Source organism: Leptinotarsa decemlineata, unplaced genomic scaffold (genome assembly GCF_025532065.1).
Source record: "Leptinotarsa decemlineata unplaced genomic scaffold, Ldec_3_MD MMD2_tig00000882_RagTag_RagTag, whole genome shotgun sequence".
In the NCBI taxonomy this organism is placed as follows: Eukaryota; Metazoa; Arthropoda; class Insecta; order Coleoptera; family Chrysomelidae; genus Leptinotarsa; species Leptinotarsa decemlineata.
In genome coordinates this window covers 15,586,424-15,608,684 of record NW_027412556.1, presented here as the reverse complement: position 1 = coordinate 15,608,684, position 22,261 = coordinate 15,586,424, and the positions used below count along the sequence as shown (strand labels likewise).

The window sequence follows — 22,261 nt, the reverse complement described above, 5'->3', positions numbered from 1 at the left end:
AATCTAGTGATGTTTTGAAGCAATGGAAAATGTTTAGAGAACACTCGTCAGATATACTCTCAGCGATAATATATAGTGTTTTTCCATTAATGAATTTAGGAAATGAACAAACCACAGAAATGAAAATTTCAACCTTGATTTATTTCGCTTCATATTCTTAAAATGCAGGGTATATCTTGACGAGTTAACGCAATCTATAGAAAACTGAGAGTAGGGCGATTCTGCAAATTGGTAGGATGGGTGAAGAACTAATGAAGAATTCAACTGAAGCATTTTCGTTTAGGTGACGTTTCGGATTTCACCGGAAGTGACGTCATCTTTGTTATTTTTAATGGCACACCCTGTATTTCACCTCATTTTTGAATTCTTCTCATGATTTAGATTCTAACTCATGTATCATACCTTATACCCAAAATGAACCGTTTTCGAATTTTTTTTAGAAAAAGTGACAGATGCAGCCTCTCGAACATACGTCATTTTCATGTAAATTAACATTTTTAAAAATATGCAGCTAGTGAATCGTGATAATTAAAGGTTGAAGGGATCACGCATCATTTTCACGTCCACTGAATAATACACAAGATTTAATTCTATTATGGAAATAAGCCCTCGTTATGTTTGTCCGATAAAATGTTTTTGTTGCCTAGTTTCCATTGGAAATCTCATGAAAAATAATCCCATAATCAAGACAAAAATCATGATTAGAATAAACAACAATTTCAAATTTAGTTTCAGTGCTAAACAAGAACATGTGACACTTTTGTCAACAGCTTTTTTTATTGCAACAAATGTTCAAATACATTCCTTCAACTTCTAAGAATTTTACACTTCTCCGTGTGACGTCTTACGCTAGTTGCACACACACCGATTTTGGACGGCCAGTATAAAATCGGTCGATATTTTATTGGTAGCGGGTGCTTGCACACTCACCGGATTTTTATCGGTCAAACAATCAGTTGCTTTGTTGTCGTAATCAGCACGCACTACCAAAACGAAGTTAATGCGTAGTAACTACAATTTCACCGAGCATTCGAGACTGGAATGGTCGGTAAAAAACCGGTGAGTATGCAAGAGTGTATTTAGTCATGTACGCCACTACTTCCCGGTACTGCCGGCAATACAGTGGCAGTGGACGGCTGCTCACCGGTATTTTACCGGCAACGATCACCGGTAGGCATGTGTGCAAGGTCCCGTTCCCACATGTGGTTCACTATTGGAATTTGGACGACCGGTACAAAGTCGCCCGTCCGAAATCGGTGTGTGTGCAACTAGCGTTATACAGCTCGTCTTATCATGTCCGGTGGAATAGAGTTGAAAGCAGTACGAACTATCTGCTGAAAATCTTATTTTGTTGTTGTCGTGTAAGAATACACCTCGTTTTTTATATAACCCCAAAAGAAATCCATTAGAGTTAAATCGGGCGATCGCGGTGGCCATAATTGAGGACCGTCGGTTCCGAACCACTGGTCGTAATAAGTTTATTCTAAATACATCTTCACCATCTGATGATTATGTGGAGGTGCTCCATCATGTTGATACGAAATTTTTCGATGGTCAGCGAGCGTCAGTTTTTCCAAATGATCCGTATCGAGATTTTTTTAAAATATCTAGGTATCGTTCACCTGAAAATAAAAATACCTGGTGGTCTGTTATGTATTTTCTAGATGCTATGAATGTTTATTACATAGCTACCTTGATGCCATTTTCATGAGTGATGTATTTTAATTTTTTTTAAATCAATGAAACGATACAATTCCGATACTTTTCAACTAACCATTTAAATTTTTGTCTAAGAAGTGAAGCATCACTATTGCGTCGTCTTTAACAGCGCAGTAAACATTGAAATTTCAACAGTCTTGAAATTGACGTTCCCGAACTGAATGAGGATTTGTATCACTCCAGTATTGAGAATTCCGCTTGTTGAATATCTCATTTTTGGTAAATTTCGCCATATAATATTCCTCAAAAATTGGTCGTTTTCTTGATTTTTCATAATGAAGAACTCCGCAAAGTTAATTCTTCTCTCATAATCGGATAGCTTCAGGCCATGGACTAAAAAAGTATGAGAACACGGATGCCATTTATGTTTTGCTAATATTCTCTGCATGGACATTTTATTCAATCCCAAATCTCGTGCCGCATCTTTCAAAGATGCTTCTGGAAAAGCAGTGAAGTACCCAAGCACAGTAATCGCATTATCTTCATTGTCAACCACCGTTTTAGTTTTGATAATTTTCTTTTCGAATGATCCAAAGTTCGTAACATTGAAGATTAATCTTCTAATGATATCTGGAGATGGTTTGGTTTTTCTGGATACCTTGTAGCATAAGCATCACATGCTCTTGTTAACACCTTATTGCATTCGCCATAAATCACCAATAAGTTAAAGAAATCGTGATTATTATAACCAACACGAGCCATATTGTACCTTCGGAGAGCACGAATCTGACAGTAAACAACTTTATTTCATTTGTTAAAACATTGTGTTGAAAGACAGTAGCCTACTAGAAATATCAACATTTCGGGAAAGTATGTAAATATAATGGAATATCTCCAAAATTATAAGTTTTGGGTATGGGGAAGTGTATCATAACTAGGGCTTATTTTCATAATAGAATTGAACCTTGAGGAGAAAAATGGGGGTTCCCATTTGAAAAAGTTGAGATTTTCAATTTTTCTCATTCGCTTATTGGACCCTAGTTTTTGCGCACCCTGTGGATTATTCAGTGGACGTGAAAATGATGCGTGATCCGTTCAACTTTCAATTATCACGATTCACTAACTGCATATTTTTAAAAATGTTAATTTACATAAAAATGACGTATGTTCGAGAGGCTGCATCCGTCACTTTTTTCATTTTGAATATTACCCTATATTCATACGTGAGTTACAATCTAAAACATGGGAAGAATTAAAAAATGAGGTGAAATACAGGGTGTGTCATTAAAAATAACAAAGATGACGTCACTTCCGGTGAAACCCGAAACGTCACCTCAACGAAAATATTTCAGTTGAATTCTTCATTAGTTCTTCACCCATCCTACCAATTTTCAGAATCGCCCTACTCTCAGTTTTCTATATATAGATTGCGTTAACTCGTCAAGATATACCCTGTATTTCAGATATAAAAAAATACCCATTAAAACATTTCACATGGATATTAAATACGCGGAATCACATGATAATGTTTTGGACAAGTAAAATCCGAGTAATTTGACAATCAGTGATTTTACCATAATCTAACATTTTGCCCAGTAGAACGTTGTACCACCACCGTTATCACCGACACAATCGTGTATATACGTGGATAGACGTTATCAGAGCACTTCGTCGATTTTCGTCATTTCGTAGTGTAGTTTGGTTCCTCCGTTAGTTTACGTGTCCGTGTGGCAGATGGCTTTCCAGTGTAAAAAAATTGTGAGCATCTGAATGGTCTGGAGAAAGTACTCACACTCGGTAACGTAATAGAAGTTGAAATGGAACATGGTTATGTTAGGTAATTGAGAGAAAGGTAGGCATATTTTTGTGAAGTTCCCATTGTTCAACCTGTTTACAGGGTCGTTTACTGTGGTTCGCCAGAAAAATGTATCTGAAGTATCAAACACTGGAGTATAATAGTTGAATACGTTGTTCCGATCGGGATTTTTTTATATCTTTATTCAGTTTGAACCTTCCAAACATCTCTGAAAAGCAAGGTCTCATTCGAAATTCAGTCGTTGATAAGATAACAGCCGAAAGATTATTACGGTGTATTTGTGAAAAATCGTCGATTTCGATCCTTTCATTGATTTTTTTTTTCAGTTCGTTCAGCCTCCCGTTAGACCAGCTCAGGGGACCTATTATCGGACTAACGGGCCACCAAGTCAAGGCCAAAGGATGTCTAACCATAACAGAGTAAGTTTCGATGTGTAAAGTGTTTTATTCGAATCTCCCTTAGTTAATGGGGTGCACTGGGAACGAAATAAATCGGGATAGGAGGGACAAACTTACGTTTGTGACAATGGTCCTGAAATACATCATAGTTGGTGGACTTCCCGCAAACGGTATCTTTAACGTGCACAAATTGGCGGCACCAGGAGAAACATAACCTAGTAATTAGGCTGTATATTTATATACGGTGAATTTTCAAAATGATAATTAAACACTAGAACAGTGTTATTCCAATACTTCGATAATGTTTACATTACCTTCTTCTGGGAAGCTATAATAATTTTAGTGTAAAATAACATTGGAAAATTCTCAAAATCAGATGCACAACTTGCTGTCAGAAATGATGTTCAAGTTATATAAATAAAACATGACAAGTCGATGAAGGTACAGTCTTGATAACATTCGTAGAAATAAAAACTTACACAAAGTTTTCTTGAATACAAAACGCGTCAAAATTATTTGAAAATATTTAAAAATAATCAACAGGTGGGAAGCAAATGTGCTAGGTGACCTTGAACAAGAATGAAATGTGACATATGAAGTGTGGCACAGAATTAGGAATTTTGTGTTTGTCAGGTAAAAACATGGAACAAAGAATGTTGCCGACTATGCTACAAATATTATAAGTGGCATTATACCATGTAAGCAAGCTAACAACTGAGAAAACACTAAGTACTACAAATTGGCAAATTCGGAAAATGAATGTTTTCTAAATCAATCACTACATTAATTTAATTTATATAATATGTGTTCAAAGATAAAGTTCATTAAAAAAAAGTATGATGAAATTTCAGAGATGTCATTTTTATTCTGAAATTGATGAAATTTTTGTCAGTATCAAGTAAAATAGCATAAACCTGATCGAGGTGATTAATAGCAATCCTTCTGTTGAGGGAAGATTCAGACCTCAAAATAAAAGCCATTTTCAGTAACAATTGAAGATAAGATCTTTTAACAAACCCATTTTGGTCTTGGCCATTATAAACAATAGGAAAATTATGTATATTAACCTTCAGCATCTGGTATAGATCAATATGATCTATACCAGATGCTGATCAATATGACCAGATATGATCAATATTATGAAGGTGTCGATTGTGTTCTGGAGAAATTTTTGCAACAAGAACTATTTTGATGTCAGATTATGACTTAACCTAACACCAAGTGGCCCAATGATGATTTATGTTAAAAGATAGAACTATCAGTAATAATGATAGTGCAGCCCAATGGGTAACAGATAGCTTCAGCAAAATAAAGTATTGAAACTGATCTTCGTATGGCATATGCTATATACATTTATTCACAAATAAACTGAATTAAACTGTAATAAACTGCCTAGGAATTCTATCGCAGATAAATCATCATGTTCGCTATTGTATAGCGAAACACGTGTTCCTTTTTTTTATAACTATATAGTGAACATTGAAATTTCATCACATTTTTTTCTTTTGGCAAGTTATTGTAAAAAGATCTTTATTATGTATTCAAGTTACACTTTGTTCAAGCGTGTTTCGCTATATAATAACTTCTACGAGCTTTTTCATACTGACTAAATTTTACCTGACTAGTGCTTTATATAATATAATAACAGTTTCAATTGTATGACCTTCCACCTCTTAATGACTAATACTTTTCTGATTTTATGTAAAACACTAAATAAAAATTTGAACGTAACGAAAAAAATTACCAATTCATTAGACTGACATAAAATATACTAATTACCAATTTCCACATTAAAGAACATATTCAGAAGATAGGGAGAATTCAATTATATTTGGTCACTCATAAATTTTCAAAATTCTTAAAACTATTAATTTCCAAGCATTCCAAAAGATTGAGTTTCATCCTTTCTCTTTCAAATATAATATTTTATAGTTATGAACTCTTGCTCCTCTGTCAATAGATGGTTTGCAAATGTGGAACTGGTCTGTCTTCACATTCATGAAACTACTCCTATGTTCTTGTATTATAGTAGTAGTAGTAGTAATCTTTATTATAGGATACATCCTAATCTTACAAGACATAATAACTAATTAATAATTTAAATTTCCACAGTGCCAAAAATATTAATAAAATTCAAATCTGTATATAGATAATAACAATAATGAAGATAAACTAAATAAAAAGATAATAATAAAAATTATACAATTTATAAGACCCAATGTTGAAACCAATATTGATATAGTAACTATATATAATATACATGTTTTCCAACTAACTAACACTCTAGGTATTCCAATAATTTACTTTTAAATCCTCTTACAGTATTTTCCTCTTTAATGGCATTTGCTAAATTGTTAAATTCCCGTAGTCCCTTGTAGAATAAGTTTTTAGTTCCGCCACCAGTGTGAGTTCTATATATATATGAAAATTATTATAAGATCTTGTCTCATGTTCATGTATTTGATTATTAAAAACCAAAAATTCATTAAAATATGTTGGTTGGAGACTTTTGGTTATTTTAAATATAAAAACCATTGTTAAAAAGAATAATCGATTTGAAATCGACAGCCATTGTAGTATATTTAACATGTGATCAATGGAAGTATAACGACTGCATCTTAATATAATTCTCATGCCCCTATTTTGGAGTTTTTGAAATTGGGAAAGCCTATTTTGGTTTATTAAATGCATTAAAGTTGGACAGTACTCAAATTGAGGTTTAATTATACAATTGTATAATAATATGCTGGAGTTAATAGTCAAAGTATTTGCTATCCTAGAAAAAAAATATAATTTTTTTGAAATTTTTTTTGAAACGTATTCAGCATGACTGTTCAGACTCAAAGTGTTATCTACAATAACTCCCAGATACTTTATTTCAGACACATATTCCAAGGTAGTGTTACCAATTTCAATTTTTATTTCATTATAATCAATAGAGTTCAGTTTATATTTAGTTGTTATCACCATAGCTTTTGTTTTATCTGCATTTAATTTTAATTTATTCATATGTAAATATTTTTCGATGTTCTTCATAGAACCTTTGAGAGTATCTACAGCATAATTGAGTTCTGTATTCGAAGTATAAACTAATGTATCGTCTGCAAACAGATTAAGTTCATGTAGCCCAGGAACATAATAAATATCATTTAGGTATATAATAAATAAAAGTGGACCAAGTACGCTTCCCTGGGGAACACCAATGTTCTATCTCATCAGATATTTTTGAACCAATTTTTGTTTTCTGTTTTCTTTCACTAAGGTAATTAAGAAACCATGCCAGCACAGAGCCTGTTAACCCATAATAATTTAATTTTTTTTATCAAAAAGTTTCTGTCAATTGTTTCAAATGCGCGCTTGAAGTCAAGAAAGACAGCTACAGTGTATTTATTTTCATCATACGCATTTTTCCATCTAGAGAAAATATACTGAGTAGCTGATTCACAGGAATGATTTTTTCTGAATCCTGACTGTTTACCTAAGAATAATTCATTATCATCCAAGTATGCAACTAATTGTTCGTAAACTGCTAGTTCAAGAACTTTCTCCAAAGTTGGTAGAGTATTAATTGGGCGAAAATCGCTTGCTTCAATTGTATTACTAACCTTTGGTATAGGAATAACAGAAGTTATCTTCAGTTGATCTGGAAATATTCCTTTATCCAGAGATGTATTCACCAGGTTTAATATCACCAAATACCTCGAATGTTTCGTTTAAAAATTTGCTATTCAGTACTTCAGACTTGTTTTTATTGTCTAAGGAATGAATAATCTTCCGCAGTTGAGTCATCGTTGATAGTTTAAGTTTGGAAAAAGAACTGTTTATAACTGAATAATTTGTGGATGACCATTCATCAGATTGAGGGATACTCTTAGAGATATTTGAAATACTATTAACAAAGTAATTATTGAAATTCTCAGCTATCTCGTGTTCATTTTCACTAATTGTTATTGAATTGTTTTCACGAAAGATGATTTTATTCATTTTACTATTGTTAACCGGATTTATTATTGATTTGGGAAAAGGTTCTCCCGGTTTCGCCAATATCAAGTTGAGTCACTTCCATCACATACCTCCTTTGTAGTGGATTGTTTTATACCAAAGTTAGATTTGATTTTCGCAACGTCGAAGTCATATATCGGTATAGCTTGTTTGTGATTGATTTAATCACACATACTCAAATCTAGTCAAACACTTACTGGAGAATTGAATGATTCTTCAGTTTATACGATTTCATTGTAGTTTCCGTATGAAAAATCTCAAAAAATATAGTGAACATGTGAAGAATAATCCATTTTGGAAAAATTCATCTGTTCACAATCTTCCAATACCAAAATCAATATTTCTCATCAGAACATATTTCAAATGTGGAACATTTTATTATAGCTGAAATCTGTTGTCTGGAAGTATTAGATTTTCTCTTTCCCTGTCAATTAGTCAAAAATTTGCACACTGAATTGGTCATATAATAACTCACCACTGTATAAATATTATGTCAATAGAGTAAATATAGAAATTTTTGAGCACATACCAAAAAAGATTACTCACGATTTTTATTCGCATTTCTGGTTGTAATCTCTATAGATTGGATGCATTTCATATTTATATATGTATACTTTCAGCCTCAGCAACAACCTCTCTATACGCCTCAGCCGTCTCCGTACATGCATGTTTCACCTATGTACATACCTACTCCGAACACGATGGCGTACCCAACTGGGTTTCCTGCGCAGCGACCGCCAGGATATCTTCAGACGGTTCCGACTCAAATCTACACTCCACATCTGTCGGCGGCAGCTTTTAACCATTTCAGCGGGACACCAGCCCAGGCGCAACCCGTTCAATGTAAGTATTCCTCGGACAGGCAAAATGTAGACTGCAAGGCAACTAGCAAACTAGCAAAAACAACACATTTATGATTCAACATCAGACAGCTATGTTTCGACCTGCCATAGGTCTCGTTAGTAGTGCTAGGTTGAATCACAAATGTGTTGCTGGACTCCACCGTCCTTAAAAGTACAATCCTAAGTAAGTGAGGGAGATAAAATCTCCCCTGATGAAGACGCCATCTATGGGATTTGTCAGAGAACCGAATCCTTGAATATCAAAGATGAACAAGATCTCATTGATGGCATCTTGTGGTAAGGGAAGATATTGTCTACCATACTCACTCAGGCTTGTCCTTCAAGAACAGTTGAGTCCAGCAAACATTTTTGGTTCAGCATAGGAACACTGATGACACCTACGGGGTATTTAAACAGCGCTGTCTGATGTTTATTTATTTATTTATTCATGTATATACACGGGCAAGCCCAGTTCAGATATAAGTAGTACTTGATGCAATTCAGTGGATTAAAAGTAAATTATAAAAATAATACAATTTCAAAGTAAGATAATAAATAGATTATTCAATAAAAATTAAAATGTATAACGATATGGCCTAATATGATTCTTACAGGCAAGTAACATTAGACACAATACAACAACACAAACAGATAGTATTAGATGGCTAGGTGAAGAATATGGTTTTTAAAGCGGAAAAGTGATATATAAAAGATTTGAAAGTTACTTAGAGTTAGCCAATCAAAGAGTTCTGGGAATAAAGCTGTTGTATGAATAATTGAATCTGTGAAAAGAAACGTAAAACGTTTGCACCTATCTAGTTGAACGACTGGGGACATGTAAAGATATTTTGAAGAGAAGCTCGGGGCTGATACTCAGCCCGTTGATAGAGAAATACAGAATAGAAGTATTAAATCTCTATGTTTTCTGCGAGCCTCAAGAGAAGATATGTTCAAAATGCATTCCGATGCAGTATATCATAGTAAACACGCATCTTGAAGGCAATATATCGCAGGAAATTGTGCTGTACGGCCTTGAGTTTCACTTTTTTTGTGAAGTAATGAGGGTACCAAACTGTGGAACAGTAATCGAGATGATATCTAACCAGGGAAAAATAAAGAGATTTAATAGCAGTGATGTTGGTGAAAGCACGGGTGGTTCTCTTTATAAAGCCAAGCATCCTCATAGATTTTTTAATTATAGCGGAAATGTGTGATTAATAGCTAAGTGTGGAGATCTTTTGTTTCAATGTTGAATCATAAATGCATTGTTTGGGCTCTGGTTGATTCTGCCTAAATCTTTGATTGACTATTGAGTAATTTTGATTTATGTTCTCAAATAGTAGTCAATAAACGGGAATCTCCAGAAGTTTATCTACATCTGATAATGTATCTATTAGCATAAGCTAGTATTCGCCACTTTCTAAATAGGCATCACAATACCTGTTTTCAGCTGATGGTAAATATTCCATTATAAAGTGAAATATTAATAAAATGTCTCAAAAGTACATGATTTCACCAGCAGCCTTGATTCCTAATTCATTTGTTATTATTGCCAGATAATTCTCTTAATTCGAAGAAATTATAGCTTACCGTGGTATGAGTTTTACATTTTGGAGCACACCCAATTGATTTCAAGATAAGACATCCATAACTATTAGAGAATGTTTACAATAAATTTGATTCAAGACGGGTTTCACTACACGGTAGCTGCATCAGTTGGACTCACAACTGTCCGACTGATGAAGACTGTTATGGATATAACTGATGAAGCTATGATTTCTTCTATTTGGTCTAAGAAACAAATACTTTATTCTGTGTTTCTATTTGAAAAAACACTCCTTGATCACGACATTGTTGTTTCTTACAGATTACAATTTCGGGCAGGTGATGCAGCAGCGGGCTCCTGGCTCCATTCAGCAGGTGTCCCCAATGAACGCGACCCCTTCCCAAGCTCCTTTACAAAATGTGTCACTGCCCCAGAATGGTCCTCCGCTCCAACAGCCATTCCAACAACAGCAACAGCAGCAGAGGCAGGTTCACAAACGAAGGCCGAACGCATTAAAAATCATCGACCCCAACACGGGGGCCGACCGACTGCAGGAGATCTTCGACGATGCAGCCGCTAGTTCACATCCGCCATCAGGCGAATCATCGGCACGGCAGACGCCGCAGCCGCCCCCCGCGCAGCAGACGCACAACAAGGAGGTGCAAGCCGCCTTTGCCAAGCAGGTATTGCAAGCCATCAACAAGGACGCCCTGGATCTCCCCGTCCCGATGAGGCTTGAGGATACAGACCACGAAGAGCGCTTTGCTACCCCCCCTCCACAGTCAACTACACTTATGTCCAAGTTTGAGCATGTCGCTCAATCGAGCAAGTTGCAGGTAAGAATCAATATTTTTCTGTGAAGTATTAGGAATTCGAATAGTATTTCGAAGAAAGAACTGGTTGGATAAAGAATCTGTGTTTTTTGCCGACTTTTCCAACTTAAATAATAATAATAATCTTTATTGGTTTCAAAGACCTGAAAGGTATAAAACAAGTCAAAAGAAATTTGAACATGATTAGGCAAACAATACATGTACTTTAAAATGCTATAAGGAGCAAAGAGAGTTCACTACGAAGATAAGAACTCGTCCATAGTATAATACGAGTTATCCAGTAAGAATGTTTTCAGCGTTTTTCTGAATCTGAAGTAAGATACCTCCTGATCGATTTTTGTCAATAGGTGGTTGTAACCCTAATTCCATTGGAAATAGGGCCATACAGGCATATATTTAACAGATTTTGGGGTGTGTAAAGATGATGACTGTTTATCCTTGGGTCCATTTCATAGTAGTTTAAATTCATCGAAATTTAAACGTACTTGTGAATGTGTTCGAGATAAAAGTAACTTACCAAACTGCCGTATTTCCATGTTTGAATGAATGTTATATAATATATGATAAAACTGACTGATACTTGATGATAGATCGATGATCGATGAATGTTATATTATTTGTCATTTCCACGAAAATAAGGCAGTTTGGTAAGTTATTTTTGCTTCAAACACAAAGCAATAAAATTTAAATCAGTCCTCAAAATATTCTTCAAATCTACAAAAGAGTTCAAACATGCCTTTTTTATGAGAAAGGCTTTCTACTTCTCCATTTTATACACAAAATGTGGAAAACTATCGGAAAATATAGACAACTTCCAAGGAAAGGTAGAAAGAAATGCATCTCAAAATAAACTCTTTACAAAACCCTAATTTCCCCCCCCCCCCAAAACTGAAAATGTACCCCTGATTCATTTATTTATATTTTGAGTTGAATGTCGGCAAATAAGTTATCTGTTAATTACTTTATCTGTACTACCTTTGTTAATTGTAAGTTGTATCTCTATCTGTATTCAAATCACATATTTTCAAAACCTTGTATAGACTTGTCATATTAATGTCTGCTATTTATTTTTGTTCTACTTCAAGAAGGGCACTTCTAAAGTAAGGTTTCATTTAGATTTGGTTGCTTTGAGATGAGGCCTGTCTTGTCAAAAATTAATCACTTTAAATTTAGATTCACAAACGCTGGTGAATTTACACTAAAGACCTAAGAGGTCCATCATTATTTCTCAGCGGAAATCTCTTTTTACAAACTTCAAAAAAGCGGATTACTTTTCATTATGAGGTGCATCCATTTTTTTTTCAAACTATTATATGGTAATTCACCGACTTATTTTAATATATTTATTGTCTTACACAATACAATAAAAAAAACAGGTGAAACCTTCGAAGCAAATTTCGAATATACTTTTGATATCAACAATAACTATAAATTCATACAGACCAAAAAATTTATCAGATATATGAATGATATACAAACTCATTTTGCACTTTCATTCATCTGGCAAAAAATAAAATGAAACACTCAAATTGGATTTTCAAAATAATCAGTTATCAACTAAACTTTAACAAGGCATTCAAAAAATCTAAATGTTTTGAATATCAGATCGAATATGTATAACAATTGATTCATTGAGTAATTTTGAATTAAATAATTCACCAAATTCTATGAAAAAAGTCAGCAAAATGAATAAAATTAAACCTCGAAAAACATCTTTTGTTATAAATTATTGTATAATTATCAATTTTTTATATATTTCACACATTTTTATTTGAGCGAATTAGAACCTTTTTCTTTACTTTTCTTTATTGTTTTTTCCCCCAGTATGAACATTGTGATTTTCGTGGGAAATAAATTTATTATTATTATTAAAAAACATGATCTGACTGATTTCAAATAAACGTCAGAATTTCGAGTTTTAAAGTCTTGAATCTCCAAGAAACAAATAAAAAAAATATGTGGCACTTCCGTAAATCGGTACTTACTAGAGCAAAAAAAACTCATTCACACACACACAACCAAATTTACAGTAATGAAATTAATGATAATATTTAAACAAAGAAATTATGCCAGAGCTATGGACACATTCTAAAAAAGATTATTAGAAATAAGAATCCTCCTCTCAAAATAAAACTTTCTACTTTGCACAACAAATTCAAACACATGTTAATTGTTCATTTGAGAAATAGATTGTAAAAATCAATATTTTTCCAAGTTTTTTATTTATTGCTTCTTGAGAGCTCCGATTAAGCTATGAAATGTAATGAATTAGTTTTAGGTAATGGCAAGTTTATTTGAATTGCAATTAATTTTGGGACCTACCCTTACATATAATAACCTTCCTGAGGCGTTTGTACAGATTACTTGAATAAATATATAAAAAGTAGTATAGGATGACAACAGAAAACAAAAAGAAAATCTTTAACTTACCAAATAATCAGAGAAACATGGTCATTTATTCACTAAAATTTGGGAAAACCTTTAAAAAAACTTTTTAAATCTCATTTTAAAAGATGTTTTTCAAAAATGTCTGAAATTTGGAGTTGAAACATCCAATACCTTGTAATAAATCACCCTTCACTCAACTCAATTTTTGTTCCATACATAGAAGAATATGAGATTGATGATATAATAACTTCTACCAAGAATTATATATAATATAATTAAATTAATATTATATATATATATATATATATATACAACAAATTACATATCTATGTACTCATCTAACTTTCGTTTATTTTTATCCATGTACTCATCTAACTTTCGTTTATTCTTATCCATGTACTCATTTAACTTTTGTTTATTCTTATCGAATGTTTTTTATTTAATTTTATAGCCCGGAGCAAAGGAATTCGTGTTGAACACAAATACCGCCAAAGAAACGCCGATAGTTTCGGCCAACGTAGACTCTGCCGAAGTCACTTTACCTAATAAGTTACCCAAAGACAGAGAAAGCCCCGTGAAAGGGGGCCGCAAGCCCAGAGAACAGGCACAACAACTACAGCAGCAACAACAGCAGCAGCCACAGGTGGTGCTGCAGCAAGAGATCCATCCGAGGGAACAGAGAGACTCTGCGAAAGAGACGACTCCTCTCAGGAACTCTGTCAGTGATAAAGAAGCTTCCATTGTTAAAGACGAGGTATGGTAAAATGATTTTGGGTGTTTTTTTGCGAGGATTCTGAGAAAGTTGCAGTCGCTAATGTTGAAACTTTTGTTGGTTATTAATGAATGTTTGCTGAGAGCCAGGTTTTGAAATTAACAAGTTGGTGCCAGACATTGTATGTAGAGAGATGTTGACTACAGGGATCTGTAATCCAAATTATGCATTATTCTTCATATTAACTTCATTTGAAAATAATTTCTTTGAGAGGACCAGATAGATAAAGAGTGGAACATTTCAATCTTTAGTGTTTCATAATTTTCTACTTTCTTGTTTCCTGAAAACTCCGAAACAATTCTTTTGATGAAACTGTTGATCACTAGGTAGTTTTCTAATTTGTCGTCCAACAAATATACCTTCCTTGAGTTTGCATCACTTGATTTTGAAAAAAACGTGTTTAAGATATTTAAAAGATATTTAAACCCATCACCTTCTTTGTCTAATGCTTTTACAAAATTTTTCATTAACCCCAGTTTAATGTGTAATGGAGGTAACAAAACGTTTTTGGAATTAACAAGAGGTATATTCTTCACGTTAGCTTGACCTGGAATATATTTATCTCTCGGAAGCAATTCTTTTACTTGATAATGGCTCTGTGTTGTCCTACTGTTCCAAAAGCAAAGAAAACAGCAAAACTTCGTAAATCCGCCCTGAAGACCTAGTAATAGTCCTATGACTTTTAGGTCACCACATAACGTATTATAACTGCATGTGCAAGAGGAATCGAGGGTCTTTTTTTAACATTATGGAGCAGTACGGCTTTTAAACTTGTTTTAAACACTATGTTGCTAGATTTTGAACAATTTCCTCAATTTAGGGGAAAAGCAAATTTGGAATGTCGTGTTCATTACATTTTTGTGAAAAGAATCATAACTCAAAAATCTTACGTGCTAGGAAGTTTTTACTCTCATTTTCGCATTTAGGGACTAAAGAAGAAAAATTTCCACTTGAAGTCCCAAAAAAAGAAAGTAATCATAAATTATTTACAAAAATGTGCAGATCTTACACAGAAGTTTCTTTCATAAACAAACTGGAGGAAAAAAAATCAACCAAAACAGCTATTTTTTAATATAAGAACACTCAATTACATGGAAATCACTTTTTTCTATTCCAGTACAAAATTTGAATATCAATTGAAAAAAAAAATTCTAATTAGCAGAATTCCATAGTTTGATTTATTCTATTACCATTGAATTCACTTTTAACATGTTCTTATCTAGAACAACTTAATTTTCTGATTTTGACTGCATTTCAGTTTTTTTTTTTGAAGTATATCATAAGTTTTGTTATTTATGAAATATCTTTTTCTTACTGTTATTCTACATTTTGTAATTAGTTATTGTCACTAATCATAATAAGCATCTACTGTTTCTTGGTAGACAATAAACTGAATTGAATTGTTCATAATGTTCATGTTTGAAAGTGATTGTTTCAATTGGATTTTTCTTCCATAAAACTTCTATTCATGATGTACATTTCTTTATGAATAGTTTTTATTGTAGTTATTTTCTATCTTCCTTTCTTCATAAATTTCTCACATTTTTTGTAACGTTGGAAAGAAATAGAAAGCCAGAGGCTGTTTTCCCCAAAAACTTACTGTTCTTAAAAAAATATTTCATTTTCCAATCAAAATGTAAATCAAAACTGCAAGACTAAAATTGATAACATTCTCGGAGTTCTCGTTTCTATTTTTCGATAATTCCTGTTGGTGGCTGGATTGCTGTACTTTTAACATATGAATAACGTCAATGAAAACTTTCAATAAAGAAATGACCATCCAATGGGCATTTTGGTATAATATTTTTATTATTCATAATGGAGTTATTTATAATTAATAATGCCACTTTATTTACAGTGGACTTTGGCCACTAATTTTCAAGATTTTTATAAAAATACTGAACTCTATAACATTCATTATTCATACAAGGTGACAACAATATTATTGTACATTCAGTTGTTTGTAGGGTAAAAAATTGATATTCAGAAGAAAGGTGTAATAGTTCATCAAAACCGATATTACTACTGAAATCAAAAATTCTATCTTTCAATAGTATGTAAAATGGTCAAATGAAGTACTCTACACCATACTCTATCAATAATTTCAGTATTTCACTTGTATAAATAATTAAAGAGTTAACTTCATGTAGAGAAAGAAAAAGAGCAGCATTCCTAAAGCCAACAACATGCTGTACATCAACCTGCCACATTTCCAAAGTATAACATATATTTTATGTGAAGGTTAAACCAGTTCCGGAACCGACTCCGGTGGCCGTCATTTCTTCCCCAAGTCCCCCCGTTCAGGCGGTCGTCGCCCCCGCCAAAGAAAATCAAATTTCAGAGAAAAAGACGCAGCAGAAAAAAGACTCCAAGGCCGAACAAAAAGCAGCAAAGAGCGTCGAAAAATTCGAACCGCCACCGCCGGCGGCAGTTGCCGCCGTTCCCGTTCCTGCGCCCGTGCAACAGTTACCAACGCCCCCGCTCAAGACGTTAATGTCAATAGTGGTGAGTACTCTTTACATCATTTCTTTTGAAATATTTCAAATTGAATTTGCAACATTTGTCTGTCTTTGATGTACTTTCCTAGTTAGTGTCACGAAGGATATTCGATAGATATATTTCAAAGAGGTTAGACTATTCAGGTTTAATCTGTCATCGATGGCATATCGGAATTAGTCTATAGATGACCACTTGATTAATTTCAGTCAGGTTTTGTTTCTTTACCCAAATAATCATAGTATTTGGTGAACTACCCAAGAAATTCCCGTCATTTATGGTTTTCAGTCCCCTGAAATTGAAGACTTTCAAATTAATTGATTTATTTATTTAGTACTAGTACTATGTTGCTGTAACGCTGCTGTTCCAATGTTTTGACAGAATCAGAATCAACGAACTTTGGCGTGCGCAGCGTTATAGAACACTCATTTCAAAAAATTGTTCTACAGCGCCATCTAGTAGCGAGTTACAGAAAAATTGATAGCCTAAATACCTCTATGAAAAATTACTTATACATGTCAAGTTTCATCATGATCAGTTGAGCGATGTAGAAGTTTATCACTTACTAACCAACTAACAATCATCCATTTTATATAACAATTCATTCAAAATTACACCCAACTAAAAATTATTGTCAACAAATCTACTAAGTTTGCATTTCAAAAACGTTGGAACCCATAGATAGTTGCCATAAACACAAATAAAAAAAGCCTTCAAAAAAACATTTTCATAATTTCAGTTATGATAAAAATATTGAAGCCTTGTTTGAAAAATTCATTGTCAATTGTCAGCATTTGTAAAAAAAAATGATAAAAGCTATAATTTGTGCTATATCGTATTATTGAAGTTTTATTCCAACACCAAACACCTCGCAAGTGTTTCAATCACCAAGTGACCATCTTCAAGAAGAAGATTAAACCAAATCTACATGTTTTGCATTGCAGTCCTTACATTTAATTTCGTAAGTTCCAGACTTTTCAAAATTCTCAACTTTGTTCTTTGGATTTTCTAAAAGATACTGTAGTGTATGACTTGTTTTGAATACCACCTTCACACCTAGTTCCTTGAAAATCTTACCAAAATTATTTGTGTATTCATTGGTGGTATGGAACTGAGTTATATTCATCTTGGTTTTTGTCTTTTCTAAAAGTCGAGATTTTGTTAATTCTTAAACTAAATGTTTTCTTCCTTATAATATCATCTACAATACCCCTCAAGAAACCGTTACTTTGAATAATTCAATATTAATAAATTGATGGATGTAGCCGTTACTACGACATCATGAAAAATGAGAAATGAAACTTTTTATGTTTTTACCACTTTTATTTGTAACTAACGTTACTGCAGTTTCGATCTATAAGGACATTTTCAAATTTAAAGTTTAAACTTATAGTTTAATGTATAAGGGCATTTTCAAACTCATATATCAAGTATAGTTTAATGTATAAGTTTGAAAATGTCCTTATAGGACGAAACTGCAGTAATGTTAGTTACAAATAAAACTGGTTAAAACATACAAAGTTTAATTTCTCATGTTTCATGAATTCAATATTATCCGTTATCCTGGTTGGTACTCTAAAGCTCCTAAAGGTCTGGAGAGAAAATATCATTATTGATTAGTTTGAACAGTGTTATGAGATTGAATCTAACTTTTCGATTCTGTAGTGTCGGCATATTTAGAAAGGTCAAACCTTTCTCATAGGTATAATCACCAATGTGCAATGACAGTTACATTATTCATAAAAAAATCTGCACCATATAGAGAACTTAATTAAAAATTCTAAATTTAATAATTCAATTGAATTGTCTATAATCTAAAATGCAACAGTCATAATGCATATTTTGGTATGCATTATGGACATCTCATCTTGATATAATCTTCAGACTGGTTTTGGTTTCTGTCGAAACTATTGGTACATGGGATGTTTCTTCCCCGCTTGGGTCTTCGTTCATGAGATGGAGATGTTAATAGTTAACAATATTTCTCTTAGATAAAGGTTTCATACATGCAGCGTAGCCGTGTTGAAATTAATCGAATCCCAGGCACATTCATGTTTAGGTCGGATCTTTCCTGCACTAAACAGAGGTAATACCTTGAAACCGGTCTGTAGGTGATCTACTCGATTGATTTCATCATGGTCCTGCTGCTGGATGAAAGAGAACATCTAGTACTGTGAGATATCTTGTATAAATGTCTGTCAGATATAATTCAATATCCACCATGGTACTAGCCGGAAAAGTAGTGTTTTTCCGGCAGGCATTTACCAGGTAAGTTGGAAGATATGTTTTGAGGTTTTCTTTCGAAATATTTATTTTCTTATAAGGTTTTCAACTACGTTTTATTAAAATTTTTAGAACTTTTGATTTTTTAGATATAACTGTTTAATCCTTCTTTAAGCCACATGAAAAAACCTTTCTATTGTAACTTCGAAACTCTTAACTGCCTCAGGTAATGTCTCCTCCAGCTACAAATTTCATCATTTTTGATTAAGAGCGGTTTTCTGTTTTGTTTTTTCCTGAAATTTAACTCCTTGAAAGTTTTCTTCAATTTATTTCTTCTTATCATTGAAGACATACTTTGGTCTTTTTCAAGGCTACCATTTGTTTGTCGTGAGTCAATACTTATACAAAAAAATGTATTGACTGTACTGTTTTTATGATTACAAGTTTTTAGTTTTCGTCAACAGGCACAGTTTTCCTTCCTAAACATGGTTTTGGTGGTTTAATAGCTTCATTTTTCTCTCATTCTTGAATTTATATAGAGTTTACTGTATGTGAGTGCGTTCCAGTCGCTTTCTCAGCGCTCTACTCCGAAAACGGGAAATTTCACAGAAAACTGCAAGAGGCATTTTTTTAAAATGACTTCACGAAGAATAATATTTACAATGATCTATCTCTATTGACCTCCGAGCAATAGGTCGCGAAATATTCGCGAAAAACTGATTTTTATGATCTTTATAACTTTTTTAGCCGGCACGATATCAATGTCGATTTTTTACATCTTCATCACAACGCCGTGATAAAGGTGTATACAAAAATTCAGCTCACTAGGAATTTTTTTGCAGATTAGGGTTCAAAACGCCTAAAATGACTGGACTAGTGAGCTGTGATACATTAAAGTGTTTTTCATAGAAAGTACTGAAAATTTTAATGGAAATTCGAAAGTAAAAACAATTTTGGTTTTTTCATTTTAAAAAAAATCTAATAATTATGAATGCGAGTGTTCCATATTTTTGTTACTCGCCGTATACATACTTGGAACTATAAAAAGTCTTTTGCGATTTGTTATATAATCATACAACATTGAATGTTCAAAATATATACTTCATTTTATACATAGTGGTCATACAATTTTTATGAGGGAACCACTACCACTACCTGTGTCCTTAAATTAATGAAAAAGACAGAGAATATTTTCCTCTGTGACAAAGAATACGTTCAAATTCCGCTTCCATTTTAAGACGTCACATGTAAATGCAGTGTCCCGACTTTTTGGTATTTACCAAAGGATGGAATAACTCCATTACTCACTCATTTCGCATATTTAAATTTAATATCCCAGATAGATCTATCTGCGACCGACCGAACATTCTAGTAGTCCCAGAACAAATTTAGATTTTGGTAAAAGTAATAAACCTTTGCACTTTGCAAGGAAAGTTCATAAACAACGGATGTGCCGGTCATTCTGTCTACCTACTTTGTTTATTAGTGTTTCCCGTTTGTTACCTTTATGGTCGGTGTACAACCGAAATCTGAAATATTCCTCCATTTGTCTTTGTTCGTGTTCGACCGTAAGAACCGCTGACAAAAAGTTAACACGTGCTTTTTTTTTTCGGACGGTCAGTTTCCGCAGCCATTCTTGAATGTGACAGCAGTGAATAGAATTTTATTCAGTTTGTTATTCAGTGTGGTGATATTTTAGTGTGTAGTTATGTGGATAGGTTATCATTGAAAATGGGTAAAAAGAAATGTAAGTTGTTCGTTTGTTATTGGTGGTTTTTCAAGGGCATGAATCGTGAATTGTGTATAGGTTATAATCAAGAAATGTGGTTTAATATTCTCTGGGTGTAATTTTCTAGTGGGATGAAAAGGAATGTGTAGCATGACTAAGTTTCGAACATCTGTGAAGCAAGAAATAAGCTTATTGTTTGTTTTCGTATAAAAGAAAATAGGTTAAAAATGGGCCGCGTCTAGTTTGCCGGCACCGGTACCTTGCCGTCACTGTCACCTTGCAAGGGATATGGATGGTGTTGACCATTGTTGTATTTCCTTTATGTAAATCACGATACGAGTATTTCCAGCTAGTATTTATTCATTTATATACACGGGCAAGCCCAATTCAGATATAAGTAGTACAGTGTTATGTAGTACTAGATGCAATACAGTGGATTAAAAGTAAATTATAAGAATAATACATTTTCGAAGTGAGATAAGTATATTATTTAAGAAAAATTGAAATGTATAACAATATGAACTAATATAATTCTTACAGGGAAGTAACACTAGACGCAATACAACCACACAAGCAATTTTTCATTGTTCTTATTTCGATTTTGGCAAAGATATTCAATCTAAAGTGACAAAATTGTGTGTTACTACGAGAAAAGTCTTGAAAAGGTGTAAAAGCGATGCATTTCAAAGACAAAGAAAAAAATTTGCTGTCAAAGTTGAAGAACATTTGAAGCAGGCATAAAAGAACATACAAATCATCACCAGATTGAAATAAATATTTGAATGAAATGAATTTGTTCTTACTAGATAATCATACTTAGTTTAAAATAATTATTGATTTATTGACCTGTCCTTGCTGCTCATATATATATATATATATATATATATATATATATATATATATATATATATATATATATATATATATATATATATATATATATATATATATATATATACATATATATATATATATACATATATATATATATATATATATATATATATATATATATATATATATATATATATATATATATATATATATATATATGAATATATGTCAATTCATTCAATGATTTGGGATAGTTTGTGGATACATTTTTGTGTTTCCACTCGAGATATCATTCCACATATGTTAGCTTCTATATTCATTATAGATTGTTAGATTTGAAATTTCTAGGACCAGAAATATTTTTAGGCTTATACATCAATAATTTTTGAAATTGCTGCAAAATTAGTTCACTTGTTCATTTACAGTATATGAAAATGATAACCATTCGAAGTTTAGAATGCTCCTGAAAATATAAATTCGCCGACCAGAACGGATTTCTATTTATGAGCAATGCGGAGAATTCTCTGCCAATTATTGTTTTCACGTAGTTTTGACTGCTGAAATTATCAGATAATTTTCAAAACCCCGTAAAACATAGTACTAATGGACCATCAGTTTATTTTTAGCGCCTGGATTCGTCATTCAGCTCATGTAAGACATTCCTTCGCCTTTTTATATTAATTGCCTGCATGAGTGCTTAGATCGAGAATAGATCATGATATG

General features: G+C 32.9%; 1 protein-coding gene across 1 annotated transcript in view; it reads left to right on the top strand.

Moving 5' to 3' along the window:
• The window catches only part of LOC111504982 (eukaryotic translation initiation factor 4 gamma 3), a 93,717-nt gene that overhangs the window by 36,418 nt on the left and 35,038 nt on the right, over positions 1-22,261 (top strand). Inside the window, 9 exon segments of the mRNA XM_023159712.2 lie at positions 3,802-3,894; positions 8,496-8,718; positions 10,585-11,099; positions 13,936-14,109; positions 14,112-14,172; positions 14,175-14,238; positions 16,498-16,529; positions 16,532-16,735; positions 16,738-16,761. Coding sequence (XP_023015480.2) covers positions 3,802-3,894; positions 8,496-8,718; positions 10,585-11,099; positions 13,936-14,109; positions 14,112-14,172; positions 14,175-14,238; positions 16,498-16,529; positions 16,532-16,735; positions 16,738-16,761 — 1,390 coding nt within the window.